The sequence below is a fragment of the Salmo salar genome, chromosome ssa12 (assembly GCF_905237065.1).
Source record: "Salmo salar chromosome ssa12, Ssal_v3.1, whole genome shotgun sequence".
Lineage (NCBI taxonomy): Eukaryota > Metazoa > Chordata > Actinopteri > Salmoniformes > Salmonidae > Salmo > Salmo salar.
The window spans coordinates 87,212,324-87,232,099 of NC_059453.1; the positions used below are offsets into that span (position 1 = coordinate 87,212,324).

The following is a 19,776-nucleotide window of genomic DNA, read 5'->3' on the forward strand; positions in this document are numbered from 1 at the left end:
GGTCCCTGCATGCTTCTTTCTGCACGTCATAGCTAGCTGCCACCTTTGTTTTACCAGATCCTCTTCTCCTTCAGCCGGTGGAGGTCTATATTTAATCCCTTAGAATTTCTGCCAACTATATGAACAAGGTGAAATATATTTCAATTCATGGTGTCAGAATGCACTGCTTTATTAAAGAAATTCAGAACTAACTTGTTGACATGTTCTGTTGCAGATTCAAAGCCAGATTAACTCATTGCAGAATGTATCCATAATCATGCATTAATAAGCATACTTATCTGACAAGAATGCACCTAGTCACCCATCAATCACGTCAAACACTTGAACTCCAACAATTACATTGTTTTAAAGAAATCACAACAGTAAACAATGCATACATACTGTCTCTCTTTTATACATAAAATATAAACATCTAATTTGAAGTAAACAATAAATGATTTATTCATCAATGCCACAAACATGGGACATTGAAGAGCACCATATTAACTATTATTACTATCTGAGAGCGCAGAGATTTGTCTACTTTTCCTTTTTAGGAATTAGACAGGCAGAAATGACACAAAATGTAAATCAGCATATTGTGATTTTTGGTGGGTGAGATACAAATGGAGAAAATACTGGATGCGTAAAGTAGATTTAATATAAAATGCTAGGTCAACTCCTGCTGAATGAGAAACACACTTAACAGACTCAAAACAAGGAAGCCATGCCTAAACACAGCTATATCAACACCCTTCTGGTCAATGTAACAGGTCCATGTAGCCATGCCTAAACACAGCTATATCAACAGCCTTCTGGTCAATGTAACAGGTCCATGTAGCCATGCCTAAACACAGCTATATCAACAGCCTTCTGGTCAATGTAACAGGTCCATGTAGCCATGCCTAAACGTAGCTATATCAACAGCCTTCTGGTCAATGTAACAGGTCCATGTAGCCATGCCTAAACACAGCTATATCAACACCCTTCTGGTCAATGTAACAGGTCCATGTAGCCATGCCTAAACACAGCTATATCAACAGCCTTCTGGTCAATGTAACAGGTCCATGTAGCCATGCCTAAACACAGCTATATCAACAGCCTTCTGGTCAATGTAACAGGTCCATGTAGCCATGCCTAAACACAGCTATATCAACAGCCTTCTGGTCAATGTAACAGGTCCATGTAGCCATGCCTAAACACAGCTATATCAACAGCCTTCTGGTCAATGTAACAGGTCCATGTAGCCATGCCTAAACGTAGCTATATCAACAGCCTTCTGGTCAATGTAACAGGTCCATGTAGCCATGCCTAAACACAGCTATATCAACACCCTTCTGGTCAATGTAACAGGTCCATGTAGCCATGCCTAAACACAGCTATATCAACAGCCTTCTGGTCAATGTAACAGGTCCATGTAGCCATGCCTAAACACAGCTATATCAACAGCCTTCTGGTCAATGTAACAGGTCCATGTAGCCATGCCTAAACACAGCTATATCAACACCCTTCTGGTCAATGTAACAGGTCCATGTAGCCATGCCTAAACATAGCTATATCAACAGCCTTCTGGTCAATGTAACAGGTCCATGTAGCCATGCCTAAACACAGCTATATCAACACCCTTCTGGTCAATGTAACAGGTCCATGTAGCCATGCCTAAACATAGCTATATCAACAGCCTTCTGGTCAATGTAACAGGTCCATGTAGCTTTGCCTAAACATAGCTATATCAACAGCCTTCTGGTCAATGTAACAGGTCCATGTAGCCATGCCTAAACACAGCTATATCAACAGCCTTCTGGTCAATGTAACAGGTCCATGTAGCCATGTCTAAACACAGCTATATCAACAGCCTTCTGGTCAATGTAACAGGTCCATGTAGCCATGCCTAAACACAGCTATATCAACAGCCTTCTGGTCAATGTAACAGGTCCATGTAGCCATGCCTAAACATAGCTATATCAACAGCCTTCTGGTCAATGTAACAGGTCCATGTAGCCATGCCTAAACACAGCTATATCAACAGCCTTCTGGTCAATGTAACAGGTCCATGTTGCTGATGTCAATTGTGAGCAGTGCCTTTACCACTGCATTCAGTCTGAACCCCAGAATAAGAGGAGTACAGCATTACACAGGTGAAAAGAAGGTAGCAAAAACAGTACACCACAACACTTTTAAACGTGTTACTAGATGTTATCATATCAGGAGAAGAACAAGGAAGCTGGATTTGGAAAATGGGTGAAGGTAGGGTAGGTTTATAGCAAGAAGATGGAGTTCCAAAGTGTCAAGTTGAGGGTCCATGGAGCATAAAAGGCAAAGTGTGGAATAAGGGGTAACTAGAGGGATGGTTGGCCATGGAATGAACATTAAAAGGTGTGCTGGTGTGCTTCTGCATCCCTTTTTAGGTCATTACAAATACCCTAGCCCATGTCCAGTCATACTCAGGGTCTCAGCGTGTGTCCCTCGATGTCATTCCATCTCGGTTGCAGCGTTGAAATTGTGGTCATCATGTGTCTGTGAATCACAACATTAGAAGGAGGACAGCTCATTGTTAGTAATGGCGGTCGGAAGGCAGGGTGGTGCGGCAGGTGCCGCTTCTCATACGAATGCTGTTATTTTATCTAAAACATCAGGTGTACGCCGACCCCAGCTCAGTAACTCATGCAAAGAGTTAAAGCGCAATTATGTGTTTTATCTCCAGTACTTTGCCATGATTGTCAGTTATGTAGCTGCTCTACTGATAATCTCAGTGCGTCCTTGCTGGGATGACACAATCAATCTACTGCCGGAGAATATCAACACCAAACACATTGGTTCACCGTTCCACGGGAGCGGACAGTACACAGCATACCATAATGTTCTGAATAATGGTCAAGTCTACCTCGCTCCCTATTCCACTGAACCGCTTAGGCGTAACGAACACAAGTCCAACATTTATCGGAAACTGTTAACCTACCTGTTCACTACCCTCCTGCTCTCTGGGGATGTGCAACCCATCCTGGGCCTAACATCACGAGCCAGCAATACTCACCGGACTGGAAGCAGTGGATGGCCTCGTCCACTGATCGTCGCCGCTGTGGAAGTGGGTGAGTGCTATGGTCCCATGGTTTCTCTCGACTCACCTCGCTCCAGGATAGATGTTGACTCTTCAAACATACCCAAGCCGCTATATGCGATCCCTGACTTTGCTTCTGGTATGCAAGCTGTTTTAATTAGTTCTCCGTATCCAGTGCAAGCGGGAGGGATTGTTAATTGCGCTACCGAACTGCCCCTAAACAAAACAAAACGGCCTAAACCCAGCCATCAGAAAACACAGAAAATTTTACTTTTTTCAATGTGTCAATCACTCTCGAGTCATCTGGGACCCACAAGCTAAGCCCAAGGGACTACTAGGGGGGCACTTGAACATTCGTCGTGTCATTCCAAAAAGTGATCAAATTCAACATCTACTCACAGACTCCAACCTTGACTTCCTCTGCCTCTCAGAGACATGGCTCCATAAAAACTCTCCATGTGCTGCTTTGATTGTGCCTGGCTACAATGTTTTCAGGAGAGACAGGATTGAAGGAAGAGGAGGGGGTCTGATGATTTACATTAAAGAACATATCCTATGTAAACAAACTGAGTGGTCATGTGATAATGAACTAGAATGTATTGGCCTGAACGTTATACTTTCTCCCCAAATGTATTTTACCCTTATTGGAATGTATAGACCACCTTCCACCAAAAGTGTGTTTTTTGATCAGTTTAACATGCTTAGGGAATGTGATTTTGGGAAAGAGGTCATCTTAATGGGAGATTTTAATATTATTTATGAAGACAAGTCTTGTAGGAAAACCCTCAAACGGATCACTAATACCTCTGACCTTACACAGCTAGTTAAAGGGCCAACCATGGTGACTTGTTGCTCTAAAACACAGATTGATTTGGTGTTCAGTAATTAACCAGAGAGAGTGACTAAATCATTCAATATGGTTACTGAGCTATCTGATCATAATCTGACACGTATAGCCAGAAAGCGGTCTAAGAGCAGGTTTAACCTCTCTACTGTTAGAAAGCCGGATCAACTAAGAATACCTAAGAGTGAATTAAACTATTTTGAAAACGCAATTAATGGAATTAACTGGAATGATCTTTTGTCCTATACAGACGTGGAAGCTGATAGAAAAACCTGACTATCTACAATCTAGACTACAATAAATGGTTTCCTAAAGAAAATCTAATCCAAACCTAGCCAAAAGAGCACTCTTCCTTGGCTAAATGGAGAAATCTGGAAATTGATGAAAGAACGAGATTATGCTCTAAAAACAGCCCTAAAATCCAAATTAGAGCATGACAGACGTAGGTTTACCATGTTGAGAAATAAGGTGATGAAAGAAATCAGACAGGCCAAGGCAAACTTTTTAATTAACGTAATTGGTGAGGCAAAGGGAAATTCTAAATTGATCTGGGAGAATCTAAAACAGTTAACAGGGAAAGACCATAGTAACACTGCAAAAAGACTAGAAATCATGGTGAATAACAATCTAACACAGGATGCAGTCAAAATAGCAATAGCCTTCAATTCCTACTTTATTGACTCTGTCGGGGTACTGACACAGAACCCCTCCACTTGTTTCTTGGGCTCAGTGCTAGTGAATGACGCTCAACCTGTCTTCATCATAAGGGAGATTTCTGAGTCAAAGGTGAACAAGGTGATTAGTTCACTAAAGAACTCTAAATCCAAAGATGTGTTTGGGCTGGACTCTACCTTTCTTAAAAACTACCAAGAGTCACTCATTGGCCCCATTACTAAGGCCACCAACATATCTATTGGTCTGGGGGTGTTTCCAAGGGTATGGAAGTCAGCCATAATAACGGTCATCTTTAAATCGGGCGACCCTGCTGACGTGAGTAACTACAGGCCCATTAGTATACTACCTGTGGTGTTGAAGGTTGTTGAAAAGTGTGTAGCAGAACAACTAATTGCCCACCTCAACAACAGCCCCTTCACATTACACTCCATGCAGTTTGGCTTCAGAGCGAAATACTCCACAGTAACGGCCAACTGCTTTCTTCTGGAAAATGTGAAGTCCAAGATTGACAAAGGGGGCATTGTTGGGCTCCTCCTGTTCAGCCTGTACATTAATGATCTGCCCTCTGTCTGTTCTGGGTCTGAAGTTCAAATGTATGCAGATGTTACAGTGATATGTGTGCATGCAAAGAGCAAACAACAAGCTGCACAAGAACTCACTACTGTAATGGTCCAGGTTACAAAGTGGCTGAGTGACTCGTGTTTGCATCTCAATGTGAAAAAAACAGTTTGCATGTTCTTCACAAAGAGGGCAACAGATGCTACTGAGCCAGATGTCTATGTGTCAGGGGAGAAGCTCCAGGTGGTATCTGATTTTAAGTACCTTGGCATCATACTTGATTCTGACCTCTCTTTTAAAAAGCATGTGAAAAAGGTAATTCAAATAACCAAATTCAACCTAGCTAATTTCCGATTTATACGAAATTGTTTGACTACAGAGGTAGCAAAACTGTACTTCAAATCTATGATACTCCCCCACTTAACATACTGCTTGACTAGTTGGGCCCAAGCTTGCTGTACAACATTAAAACCTATTCAGTCTGTCTACAAACAGGCTTTCAAAGTGCTTGATAGGAAGCCCAATAGCCATCATCACTGTTACATCTTCAGAAAGCATGAGCTCCTGAGTTGGGAAAATCTTGTGCAATACACTGTCTTGTATTCAAGATCCTAAATGGCCTGGCTACCCCACCACACAGTATTTTTGTTATACATAAAACCCAAACATATGGCAGCAGATCCACAAGGTCTGCCATGAGAGGTGACTATAGTTCATTAAGGAAAAGCACCTTTAGTAGATCCGCTTTCTCTGTGAGAGCTTTCCATGTCTGGAATACACTGCCATCAGACACGCATAACTACACCACATATCACACTTTCACAAAATGCTTGAAGACATGGCTAAAGGTCAATCAGATTTGTGAACATAATCCCTAGCTGTGTATTGCCGCTTTCCATGTTGTCTGTTGTCTTGCTTGTGAGGTGTGGAAACACTTTGTTGCTTTTATGGATTTTGTCTTGTTGCTTTTTGTCCTATGTTGCTCTGTTTGTATGCTGCTCTGTTTGTATGCTATGTCTTGCTTGTCCTATGTCGCTCTGCGTGTGCTCACTGCTCAATGATTGTCTATATTGTAATTGTTTTTAATAACCTGCCCAGGGACTGCGGTTGAAAATTAGCCGGCTGGCTAAAACCGGCACAACTGAAACGTTGATTAATGTGCACTGTCCCTGTAAAAATAAACTCAAACTCAAAGATGACTGATCACAGTATTTCCACAAATTGAGCCATAGACAATACAACTTAAGCAATGAGGACAGCATTTGGTTGACAACATGGTGGTTTAAACTGTGTCTAATGTGTTTGAATGATGGAAGAATCTTACCCCAGCTGTAGGTCCATTTGAGTGTGTGTGGTCACTTAGGCCTGCACATAAACAAGTACTGGGACAATTGGAGACTTGGTTTGTCTTCGGGTCTGCATCTGTAAAGGTCAAGTACAAAATGGAGGAAGTTAACAATCTATGGCTTAGATTGAATTCAAAGTTGACACAAATGCTAAACTAAGCAATACAATGCAACAAACCACAACACATATGAACCACACAGGCCAAAACAATAGCCTACAGTACCAGTCAAAAGTTTGAACACACCTACTCATTCAAGGTTTTTTGGAATGGAATAATTCTGTAACCAAAAAAGTGTTAAATCCAAATATATTTTATATTTGAGATTCTTCAAAGTAGCCACCCTTTGCCTTGATGACAGATTTGCACACTCTTGGCATTCTCTCAACCAGCTTCATGAGGTAGTTACCTGGAATGCATTTCATTTAACCTGTCAAGGTATAGGGGGCAGTATTTTCGATTTTGGATGAAAAGCGTGCCCAAAGTAAATGGCCTAATACTCGAGCCCAGAGTCAAATATTTGCAAATTATTAGTAGATTTGGATAGAAAACACTAAAGTTTCCAAAACTGTTTGAATGACGTCTGTGAGTTTGGCAGAACTCATTTGGCTGTCAAAAACCTGAGAAAAATACAAGCAGGAAATGAAAATCTGGTTCCTGTAGTTCTTTCAAGTCCCTGCCTATCGAACACACAGTGAGTTAGGGTTCATTTTGCACTTCCTGGGGCTTCCACTAGATGTCAACAGTCTTTAGAAAGTTGTTTGAGGCTTCTATGGTGAACAGAGCGCCAACAAAGGAAGTTGGAAGTTGGTGACCCAGGGAAGGGGCATCAGTTAATTTGTGCGCATTCACGCGAGAGTTAGCTGTGTTCCAAAACGTTTTTCAAGACACTGGAATTGTGCGGTTGGAATATTACTGAAGTTCTGATTGAAAAAGGCCCTAAAGATTGATGCTATACAATGTTTGAACGAACGTAAATCTAACTTTTTGACTTTTCGTCGTGACATTTTCCTCACGCGTCCTACATTTTGAGTAGCTTACTGAACGTGCAAACAACATGGAGTTATTTGGACATATATTATGAACTTTATCGAACAAAACAACATTTATTGTGGACCTGGGATTCCTGAAAGTGCCTTCTGATGAAGATTATTAATGGTAAGTGAATATTTATAATGCTATTTATGCATTTAGAAGATTCCAAAATGGCGGCTACCTGTAATTGCCTGATGTATTTTTTTGAGCGCAGTACTCAGATTATTGCAAAGTGTTCTTTCCCAGTAAAGTTATTTTGAAATCTGTCAATGCGGTTGCATTCAGATGTTAATCTATAATTCTTTGAATAACAGTTTAATATTTTATCAACGTTTATGACGGGTATTTTTTGGATATAAATATGAACTTGATAGAACAAAAAATGCATGTATTGTCTAACATAATGTCCTAGGAGTGTCATCTGATGGAGATTGTCAAAGGTTAGTGCATAATTTTAGCTGGTTTTCTGCTTTTGGTGACGCTTGTCCTTGCATTGAAAATGGCTGTGTGTAATGTTTTTTGTCTATGTACTGTCCTAACATAATCTAACTTTATGCTTTCGCCGTAAAGCCTTTTTGAAATTGGACAACGTGGTTGGATTAAGGAGATGTTTATCTATAAAATGGTGTAAAATAGTTGTATGTTTGAGAAATTTGAATTATGACATTTTGTTGTTTTCGAATTTGGCGCTCTGATTTTTCACTGGCTGCACGGTGGGTGGGACGCAAGCGTCCCACTAGCCTCAAAAAGTTAACAGGTCTTGTAAAGGGGTGCGTAACTGGTGGCAGTGAAGTCAGACGCAGGAGAGCAGAACTAGGTAATAGCCAGAGCAGTTTAATTTCAAAACCAACGGCATAAAGAAATAACCAACATGGGTACAAAACCCGAAGCGCACCAGTAAACATGTGCACAAGCACTTACAACAAACAATTCCACACAAAGACATGGGGGAGAACACTGGGTTAAATATACAACACTTAATGAGGGAAATGAGAACCAGGTGTGTTGGAAAACAAGACAAAACAAATGGAAAATGAAAAGTGGAGCAACGATGGCTAGAAGACCGGTGACACCGACTGCCGAACACCGCCCGAACAAGGAGAGGAACCGACCTTGGTGGAAGTCGTGACAGTACCCCCCCCCCTTGACGCGTGGCTCCAGCAGCACGCCGACACCGGCCTCGAGGACGACCCGGAGGGCGAGGTGCAGGGCGATCCGGACGGAGACGGTGGAACTCCCGCAGCATTGAAGGGTCCAACATGTCCTCCACCGGAACCCAGCATCTCTCCTCTGGACCATACCCCTCCCAGTCCACGAGGTACTGAAGGCGCCCTCGCCCGACGCCTCGAATCCAGTATGGATCCAAAGGAGTACGCCGGGGCCCCCTCGATGTCCAGAGGGGGCGGAGGAACCTCCCACACCTCAGACTCCTGGAGCGGGCCAGCCACCACCGGCCTGAGGAGAGACCCATGGAACGAGGGGTTAATACGGTAATCGGGGGGAAGCTGTAACCTGTAACTCACCTCGTTCAGTCTCCTCAGACTTTAAATGGCCCCACAAACCACGGACCCAGCTTCTGGCAGGGCAGATGGAGGGGCAGGTTTTGGATCGAGAGCCATACCCAGTCCCCCGGTGCGAACACCGGGGCCTCACTGCGGTGACGGTCTGCGCTGGCTTTCTGGCGCAGCACGTCGCACTGAAGGTGAACATGAGCGGCGTCCCATGTCTCCTCCATGTGCCGGAACCAGTCGTCCACCGCAGGAGCCTCGGTCTGACTCTGATGCCAAGGAGCCAGAACCGGCTGATACCCCAGTACGCACTGGAAGGGGGAGAGGTTTGTGGAGGAGTGGCGGAGTGAGTTCTGGGCCATCACTGCCCAGGGCACAAACGCCGCCCACTCCCCCGGCCGGTCCTGGCAATAAGACCTCAGAAACCTACCCACATCCTGGTTAACCTGTTGGGGATAGGGGGCAGTATTTGCACGGCCGGATAAAAAACGTACCCGATTTAATCTGGTTACTACTCCTGCCCAGTAACTAGAATATGCATATAATTAGTAGATTTGGATAGAAAACACTCTAAAGTTTCTAAAACTGTTTGAATGGTGTCTGTGAGTATAACAGAACTCATATGGCAGTCAAAACCCTGAGACAAATCCTAACAGGAAATGGAAATCTGATGTGTGGAATCACTTCAAACCTTTGCCATTGAAACACACAGGGACTTATTAATCATTTAGCACTTCCTAAGGCTTCCACTAGATGTCAACATTCTTTACAAAGTGGTTTGAGTCTTCTATGGTAGAAACTGACCCAAAGAGAGGCTTGGGAAGTTGGTCACAGGAGGAGGGCCATTACTACTATGATGCGGGCGCCCATGGGAACCCTTTTGTTCCGAAACGTTTAGTAAGACAATGCAATCGTCCGCCTTGAATATTATTGAAGCTCTGGTTGAAAAAGGCCCTAAAGATTTATGTTATACAACGTTTGACATGTTTGAACGAACGTAAATATATATTTTTTTGCACATTCGTGACGACAAGTCCCGCGCGCTTCAGTACATTATGAGTAGCCTTCGGAACGCGCTAACAAGAAGGAACTATTGGGACATAAATTATTAACTTTTTCGAACAAAACAACATTTGTTGTGGACCTGGGATTCCTGGAAGTGCCTTCTGATGAAGATAATCAAAGGGAAGGGAATATTTACAATAGTATATTTGATTTTAGATGGTTCCAAGATGGCGCTAACATGTATCGCCTAGCCTATTTTTCTGAGCATACCACGTCGTTTGTTGCAAAGTGTGATTTCCCAGTAAAGTTATTTTTAAATCTGGCAATGCGGTTGCATTCACGAGATGTTAATCTATAATTCTTTGAATGACAATATTACATTTTAACAATGTTTTCGAATAGTAATTTTGTAAGTTGTAGCGCTGATCACCGGAAGCATTTGAGGGAAAATATTTTCTGAACGTCACGCGCCGATGTAAAATGCTGTTTTTATATATAAATATGAACTAAATATGAACTTTATCGAACAAAAAATGCATGTATTGTGTAACATAATGTCCTGGAGTGTCATCTGATGAAGATTGTCAAAGGTTAGTGCTGCATTTAGCTGTGTTTTGGGTATTTGTGATGCATACTAGTTGCTTTGAAAATGGCAGTGTGATTTTTTTTTTTGGCAGGGTACTCTCCTAACATAATCTAATGTTTTGCTTTTGCTGTAAAGCCTTTTTGAAATCGGACAACGTGGTTCGATTCAGGAGAGGTGTATCTATAAAATGGTGTAAAATAGTCATATGTTTGAGAAATTGAAGTTATAGCATTTATAAGGTTTTGTATTTTGCGCGACGCGATTCCACTGGCTGTTGACTAGGGTCCCACGTTCCCAGACAGGTTAACTCTCTCCACCTGCCCATTACTCTCGGGATGAAAACCTGAGGTAAGGCTGATCGAGACCCCCAGACGTTCCATGAACGCCCTCCAGACCCTCGAGGTGAACTGGGGACCCCGATCAGACACTAAATCCTCAGGCACCCCATAGTGCCGGAAGACATGCGTAAACAAGGCCTCCACAGTCTGTAGGGTCGTAGGGATACCGGGCAGAGGAAGGAGACGGAAGGACTTAGAGAAATGATCTACAACAACCAGGATCGTGGTGTTTCCCTGTGATGGGGGGAGATCGGTCAGGAAATAGATCGACAGGTGCAACCATGGCCGTTGTGGAACGGGTAAGAGGTGTAACTTACCTCTGGGCAGGTGCCTAGGAGCCTTACACTGAGCGCACACCGAGCAAGAGGAAACATAAACCCTCACGTCCTTGGCCAAAGTGGGCCACTAGTACTACCCATTCAGACAGCGCACCGTCCGACTGATGCCTGGATGACCAGAGGAAGGTGACGTGTGGTCCCAATAGATCAGCCGATCACGGACAGCAGACGGAACGTACAGACGCCTAGCGGGACACTGGAGGGGAGCGTGCTCTGCACGTAACGCCTGCTCAATGTCCGCGTCCAGCTCCCACACTACTGGTGCCACCAGGCAGGAGGCCGGGAGTATGGGAGTGGGATCCATGGGCCGCTCCTCTGTGTCATACAGCCGGGACAGTGCGTCTGCCTTCACGTTCTGGGAACCTGGTCTGTATGAAAGGGTGAAAACAAAACGGGTGAAAAACATGGCCCACCTTGCCTGGCGAGGGTTCAGTCTCCTCGCTGCCCGGATGTACTCCAGATTGCGGTGGTCAGTCCAGATGAGAAAAGGGTGTTTAGCCCCCTCAAGCCAATGTCTCCACGCCTTCAGAGCCTTGATGACAGCCAACAGGGTGAATGTTCCATTAGCGGGAAAACACCATTATCCAAAGTGACTGCAAATGCGATTATGCATGTAATGCTTTTTATTATAAAGGTGAATTTATTTTTGTGAAAATTGTCTTTCCCAAACTCTGCCTCTAACCAGAATAGAAATAGTGGGAGGCCCTGGTGCACAACTGAGCAAGAGGACAAGCACATTTACTGTCTAGTCTGAGGAACAGATGCCTCACAAGTCCTTGACTGACAACTTCGGGATGCTGGCCTTCTAGGCAGAGTTGCAAAGAAAAAGCCATATCTCAGACTGGCCAATAAAAAGAAAAGATTAAGATGGGCAAAAGGACACTGGACAGAGGAACTCCATAATACTTTTTTCCAATCTTCCTTTGTCCTGTGTCTATGTTCTTTTGCCCGTCTTAAACTTTTATTTTTAATGGCCAGTCTGAGATATGGCTTTTTCTTTGCAACTCTGCCTAGAAGGCCAGCATCCCAGAGTCGCCTCTTCACTGTTGACGTTGAGACTAGTGTTTTGCAGGTTTTGAGCCTGTAATCGAACCCACAAATGTTGACGCTCCAGATACTCAACTAGTCTAAATGTAATGTAATGTAATGTAGTCTAAAGAAGGACAGTTTTATTGCTTCTTTAATCAGAACAGTTTTCAGCTGTGCTAACATAATTGCAAAAGGGTTTTCTAATGATCATTTAGCCTTTTTAAAATGATAAACTTGGATTAGCTAACACAATGTGCCATTGGGACACAGGAGTGATGGTTGCTGATAATGGGCCTCTGTACGGCTATGTAGATATTCAATGCAAAATCTGCCGTTTCCAGCTACAACTGTCATTTACAACATTAACAATGTCTACACAGTATTTCCGATCAATTTGTTGTTATTTTAATGGACAAAAAATTTGCATTTTCTTTCAAAAACAAGGACATTTCTAAGTGACCCCAAACTTTTGAACGGTACTGTAAGCTGAGCACTTGTTGGCTATATATAATAATATGTTTATTATGGAAATAGTCCTGTGGGATCTTTGTTTTGCCCAAAACACCATCATGACCACGCCTTGTAAGTCACTCAGGATTCCACTATGACGTTGCTCATCAATCATTTCATGAAAAAAATAGTTGTACACAAGTCTGTTGAAAAAGTTCTGATACATCAGATAGCATTATATTGGTGGTTTTGAATTTCCAGCAAATATATGGTTGTGAAATACAGTATGCTAGCACATACTGATTCAGAATATCATTGTTTCATTGAGCCAAATGAAAGGAATATTATTATGATTCATTTTTACAGTTATCTTTGGTTTTCTTTTCATTGTTAGAGTAGCAGAGCACCTTTTTTTAAACTCGTATTACTCTTGTCTATTGGCAGGGAAGGAGGTAGGGCATTAGTTGTGGCAGTGAAGGTCACAGCGATCTTTGCTCATTTTGTTTTGACTCAATGGGGCGGCAGGGTAGCCTAGTGGTTAGAGCGTTGGACTAGTAATCGAAAGGTTGCAAGTTCAAATCCCAGAGCTGACAAGGTACAACTCTGTCGTTCTGAACATGCAGTTAACCTACTGTTCCTAGGCCGTCATTGAAAATAAGAATTTGTTCTTAACTGACTTGCCTAGTTAAATAAAGATTAATAAAATTGGCTGTTTTTTGGCTGAGGAGAGAAACAACGACCTCTCGGTCTGAATGGCTTATCTATCCAAATACATCCTGTGGATCAAACAACTTAAGCATTTTATTTCTCTCTGGTTAAGGATATGACCAATAACTGAAGCATTTATATTGGGTCATCAGCCTACATCTGGGTAAAATCACTGTTTTACCAAGTGTTTTTGTTTTGTTTTCCAACTAGGAATAGTAAATCACTGGCAAGGAACTCATGGCATAGATTGTTGGTTTAACATTACTACTCTGAGAGGAGTTTGTTGTTGTCTTTTACATGTACTTTCTCCATGACCAGAATGGTACCGCTGTTTAAGTATAGGCACTGTACCCCAAATGGACTGTTTTCTCCTGTCCTCTACCACCCGCCCTCTTTGGCTTGTCTCACAACACCACTGCTTTTTGTCTCTTAACTAGGCACAAAGGGCTGCTGTCTGACAAAGTGACACCACTCTGGGGATGACCAATTGTCTTAGAGGGCAGAGAGAGAGAGTTCTACACTCGGGAACAGAGCTGAAGTACTGTAATACCCATCATATTTATATATATATTTTTGTTGTTTTATTTTATAATCAAGAACAATGTGTTTCAGAAATGTTAAAAATTGTTAGAAAACAATATGAAAACAGGTAAAATAACATTTCATATGAACACATTTCTTAGCAATGTGACAACAATTGTTAGTTAACCGCTGACAGCCTTGTGCCCTTATTCTTGTGTAAAAGGCCTAAATGTGTGCTGAGTCTGACAACATGTCTATAAGCAAAAACCTTGATATAAGCAAAAAAGCAAAAAAAGCAAAAAAAATAAGCAAAAAGCAAAAACCTTGATATTCCCGAGAATGAGCAGAGCCTGTTCCCATCCTTTCTAAAACAACAATAAACAGCTTTAAGATGTGGCCAAAACAGATCCCCCCCCGACAAAACTCAAGACACATTTCCAGAAAAAAAGTCACATCGCATCACAATTCCAAATAGTTTGAGGGAGGGAAATGTAGTGGGACATCATAGCTACAGTACATGACCAAAAGTATGTGGACTGCTAGTCGAACATCTCATTCCAAAATCATGGGCATTTAATATTGAGTTGGTGCCCCCCACCCTTTATGCTATAACAGCCTCCACTCTTCTGCTAATGCTTTCCACTAGATGTTGGAACGTTGCTTTGTCACTTGCTTCCATTTAGCCACGAGCATTAGTGAGGTCGGGCACTGAGGTTTGGCGTTTAGGCCTGGCTTACAGTCGGCTTTCCAATTCATCCCAATAGGGGTTCGATGGGGTTGATGTCAGGGCTCTGTGCAGGCCAGTCCAAGTTCTTCCACACCGATCTCGCAAACCATTTCTGTATGGACCTGTATGCACAGGGGCATTGTCATGCTGAAACAGGAAAGGGCCTTTCCCAAACTGTTGCCACAAAGTTGGAAGCACAGAATTGTTTAGAATGTCATTGTATGCTGTAGCGTTAAGATTTCCCTTCACTGGAACTAAGGGGCCCAGGCCGAACCATGAAAAACCGCCCCAGACCATTATTCCTCCTTCACCAAACTTTAGAGTTGGCACTATGCATTGGGGCAGGTAGCATTGTCCTGGCATCCGCCAAACCCAGATTAGTCCGTCAGACTGCCAGATGGTGAAGCGTGATTCATCACTCCAGAGAACGTGTTTCCACTGCTCCAGAATCCAATGGCGGTGAGCTTTACACCACTCCAGCTGACGCTTGGTATGTTGATCTTAGGCTTGTGTGTGGCTGCTCGCCCATGGAATAATCTGTTTATTATGGAAATAGTCCTGTGGGATCTTTGTTATGACCAAAACACCATCATAACCACGCCTTGTAAGTCACTCAGGATTCCACTATGTTGTACACAAGTTTGTTGAACAAGTTCTGATACATCGGACAGCATTATATTGGTGGTATTGAATTTCCACTAAATATATGATTTTAAAATACAGTAGCCTATGCTAGCACTTGATTTAGAGAAAATAAGTCAAAATGCCATATTGTTTCACTCATCCAAATGAAGGTATTAACTTATTTTATTTATTTTTTTACCTTTGATTTTCATTTCATTGTTAGAATTGCAGAGGACCTTTTTAATCTCGTATTACTCTTGTCCATTGGCAGGGAAAGAGGTAGGGCATTAGTTGTGGCAGCGAAGGTCACAGCGATCTCTACAAATTTTTTATTTTATTGGCTGAGGAAAGGTAACAGCGACCTCTGCTGTCTCTCTTTCAGAATGGCTTTTCTATCCAAATACAGCCTGTGGATCAAACAACTTCAACATTGTATTTCTCTCTGGTTAAGGACATGACCAAGAACTGAAGCATTTATATTGGGTCATCAGTCTACATCAGGGTAAAATCACAGATTTACATATGATTTTGTTTTCCAGCTTGGAATAGTAAATGGTTATCAAGTGTAACTAGCTGGCAAAGAAATCATGGCATAGAGATTGTTGGTTTAACATTACTACTCTGAGAGGAGTTTAGAGTTGTCTTTACCTGTCCTTTCTCCATGACCTGAATGGTACCCTGTCTATGGCAGTATGAATGTGATTGGCGATGGTCAATGTAGTGATGTCTTTGAGCTGTAGAGAGATTGTTGATCATCATGAAGAACACTAGAGGGCAGTATTGATCTGTGGTTTACGCTCCACTATTGAATGTTGGCAAACCTTGTTTCAGGGGTTGACTCTTCTTCAGCTTTAAAACATCCCTTAAAAGATCAGCCTTCTAAATATCAGAGTGAAATGGAAATGCATTTGAGTGTGTATTTGAAATTAACCACTGTAAATCTGAATTTACACAAAGTGGATTGAATAGAGCCCAATTTGTCTGTATTCTTCACCAGCATGTCACTTATGTTAGGTCAACAAAAACGCCACCTATATTTCCTCTGGAAATAACAGAACAAGCGCTCACTGAAAATGACAGAGAAACTGTTGTGTAACGGTAATGGGACAAAAATGCTGGCCTGCTCTTACATTTCTGCCTTTAGGACTGAAAGTATTCTGTTTAATGTTACTGTGACTTCTGTAAACTCTCAGACTGTAGATCAGCGTTATTCTGTCCTGGTCCCAGAGACCCACATGGTATGCATGTGTTTGTTTCAGCCAAGAATTACACTTGATTCAACGAATCAAGGGCTTCATTATAAGTTGAATACATTGAACCAGTTGTTCTAGCACATGGGCTGGAACAAAAGTGCAATTTCAAGTTTAATTTTCCAACAGGAAGATTTGAAAATACATACAGATGTAGGATCTTAATCTGATCAGTCTTTTGTTGCTGAGAATTTTCCTGCACAGCAGGAAATGCAAACTTGTAGTTTATTTGAGGGTTAAAAAGGCTTCTAACATTTGGAATTTCCACTTGATTTGCCCTAATGAAAAATGTATCAACACCTGCAAAAATGTTCATTGTTTATAATCCACATAACAATTCACATTTCCTGTTGCTGCAGGATTATTTTCCGTCTGTAGCAAACTTGCTCAAATTAAGATCCTACATCTGTATACACGCTGAAGTATCTATTTTAAACTTTAATTTATAATACATACATTACAAGTCACACCATGTGGGTCTTTTTAGGTTTAGGGTTGAAGACAAGTGGTGTAGCTCCACAGATGTGACCTCATTACCCTGTGGTTAACCTGACCTGCTCATCCCTGGGGTCATAGCCAGGAGGTGGATGCATTGCTGGCCGTCCAGCTCAGTGTTTGGGTTGTGGAGATGATCCATGCAGCCAGGAGGATATTCCAATCCCTTGATTTATCCCAGATGTAGCCAGGACTGCTGGGCCACGTTAAAGGTGTCTGAGGGACAGTAGAGTTGTTTGGGTTGAGTTTCCCGAACGCATCGGTCTGTTTCAGTTATGGGTGAAATAAGATAAATAGATTGTCATGGCCATGGGAGAAATAAAAGTGCTACGGAGCTTTCGAGAAACCTTTCAATGATCATGAACATGGCACATCTTCTAAAATGAAATAGACCAAAAAGTGGAAAAACTGTGTTCTGGAGTAAATTCCCAGAAAGCCTCGTAGCCAACATGGCACTTTAGGTATTCTCTTCAAGTTATTTCTCTCCATGACGCAAACGGACTGAGGCTTTCGGGAAAGTCAGCCCATGGAGAGAAATAAAGCATCACGTTAGCTACGAAGCTTTCGGGAAACCTACCCTAGGACACATTTTTTCCACAGGGACTTTTTATTTTAGATATGCCTGGGTCATCCAAGTTGAAATGGAGATTCTTTAGGAAAAAATAGATTTTTTTTTTCTTCCTGAAATAACAAAGTGAAATCTCAGAGGCATGAGCCAAAGGCTGACCAAAGCACATCAAAATAATGCCATATGTTTCTATTCATCCACATTCTCATGGAACAGGATTTTGTGTCGTTTAGAAAACCTCTAAGTATAGTGACTTGTTTTGACATTACAGTACTGTCTCCTAGCCTACCTGTTATTTGTCCTTCTGTCAGTCTGACTGTTGTTCATTAGTCCCTGTGACGGACACCAGACCCATCACCCAGACAATAACGCCACACAAGATGCAGTGCATGTACTGAGGTGTTTAATAAATAACAACAACAACAACAACAACAACTAATAAACAAATGGTTGGTTTATATACATGCAGTCCTCAATCAATAATTAACTGTGAGCTGAGGGCTGGGGTGGGGCAGAGAGTGTCTGAGTACTCCAGTTGGGTGGGGGGGTGGAACTGCAGTACTCCAGTGAGGTGGGGGGTGGTACTGCAGTACTCCAGTGGGGTGGGGGTGTGGAACTGCAGTACTCCAGTGGGGTGGGGGGTGGAACTGCAGTACTCCAGTGGGGTGGGGGGGGGGTGGGGGGGGTGGAACTGCAGTACTCCAGTGGGGTGGGGGGTGGAACTGCAGTACTCCAGTGGGGTGGGGGGGGTGGAACTGCAGTACTCCAGTGGGGTGGGGGGTGGAACTGCAGTACTCCAGTGGGGTGGGGGGGTGGAACTGCAGTACTCCAGTGGGGTGGGGGGGTGGAACTGCAGACTCCAGTGGGGTGGGGGGGTGGAACTGCAGTACTCCAGTGGGGTGGGGGGTGGAACTGCAGTACTCCAGTGGGGTGGGGGGTGGAACTGCAGTACTCCAGTGGGGTGGGGGGGTGGAACTGCAGTACTCCAGTGGGGGGGGGGTGGAACTGCAGTACTCCAGTGGGGTGGGGGGGGTGGAACTGCAGTACTCCAGTGGGGTGGGGGTGTGGAACTGCAGTACTCCAGTGGGGTGGGGGTGTGGAACTGCAGTACTCCAGTGGGGTGGGGGTGTGGAACTGCAGTACTCCAGTGGGGGGGGTGTGGAACTGCAGTACTCCAGTGGGGTGGGGGGGTGGAACTGCAGTACTCCAGTGGGGTGGGACTGCAGTACTCCAGTGGGGTGGGGGGTGGAACTGCAGTACTCCAGTGGGGTGGGGGGGGGTGGAACTGCAGTACTCCAGTGGGGTGGGGGGTGGAACTGCAGTACTCCAGTGGGGTGGGGGGGTGGAACTGCAGTACTCCAGTGGGGTGGAACTGCAGTACTCCAGTGGGGTGGGGGTGGGGGGGTGGAACTGCAGTACTCCAGTGACTTCATAACAGTACCATGTGGTCCTGTCGGCCAGTACTGCAGCGACTACAGGACCAGTGATTACAGTACGGTCACTGTCGCCAAGACTTTCGGCTGAGCACACACACACAGGCCACATCGATGCGGATCAGTCTCCAGGCCACCAGGTCCTTAAAGGAAGTCAACGCCCGCACGAAGGTGTGCGAGTTGGTGCAGTAGGAGTTCCAGTGTCGCCCGTCGATGCCCAGGCAGCCAGAGCTACCCGCCCGGGCGCCACGGCACGTGGTCTCAAAGAAGTACTGCTTTTTCTTGACGTTGTTAATGTTGACGTCCGGGAGCACCTCCACCTCATTGCCAGATATATCTGTGGCCTTGGTCTTGTTGCCTACCCAGTTGCTGACACTCTCACACACAGAGTACACCCCTCGGTGCTGTGGCTGACCTACCATGCGCCTCGCCCTGCTGGCCCCTGACCCCTGACGTCCTGTGGGCTCCGTGTCGGGTGGCTGCGCACTGAAGAGAACGCGGGGCGAGCGGTACCGTCGCTTGGTGAAGAGTTTGGGGTCCACGGTGGGGGCAGAGTTAGGGGTCCTGTTAGGGGCAGGGCCCTGCTGCTGAGTGGAGGCCGGGGGGCAGAAGTCCCCTCCCATGGTGCACACGGCCTGGGCACTGACCACGAGGATCAAGACCAACATGGACGACCTCATGGACACACACACCTGGCGGGA

At 43.9% G+C, this 19,776-nt stretch overlaps 1 protein-coding gene across 1 annotated transcript in view; it reads right to left on the bottom strand.

Moving 5' to 3' along the window:
* Positions 1–18,929: 18,929 nt before the first annotated feature.
* LOC106566077 (nerve growth factor) overlaps positions 18,930–19,776 on the bottom strand; it is a 32,802-nt gene continuing 31,955 nt past the window's right edge. Inside the window, exon 3 of the mRNA XM_014133898.2 lies at positions 18,930–19,767. Within this exon, the coding sequence (XP_013989373.1) occupies positions 19,141–19,755 (615 nt within the window). The 5' untranslated portion in view covers positions 19,756–19,767 and the 3' untranslated portion in view covers positions 18,930–19,140. The remainder of the gene's footprint in view (positions 19,768–19,776) is intronic.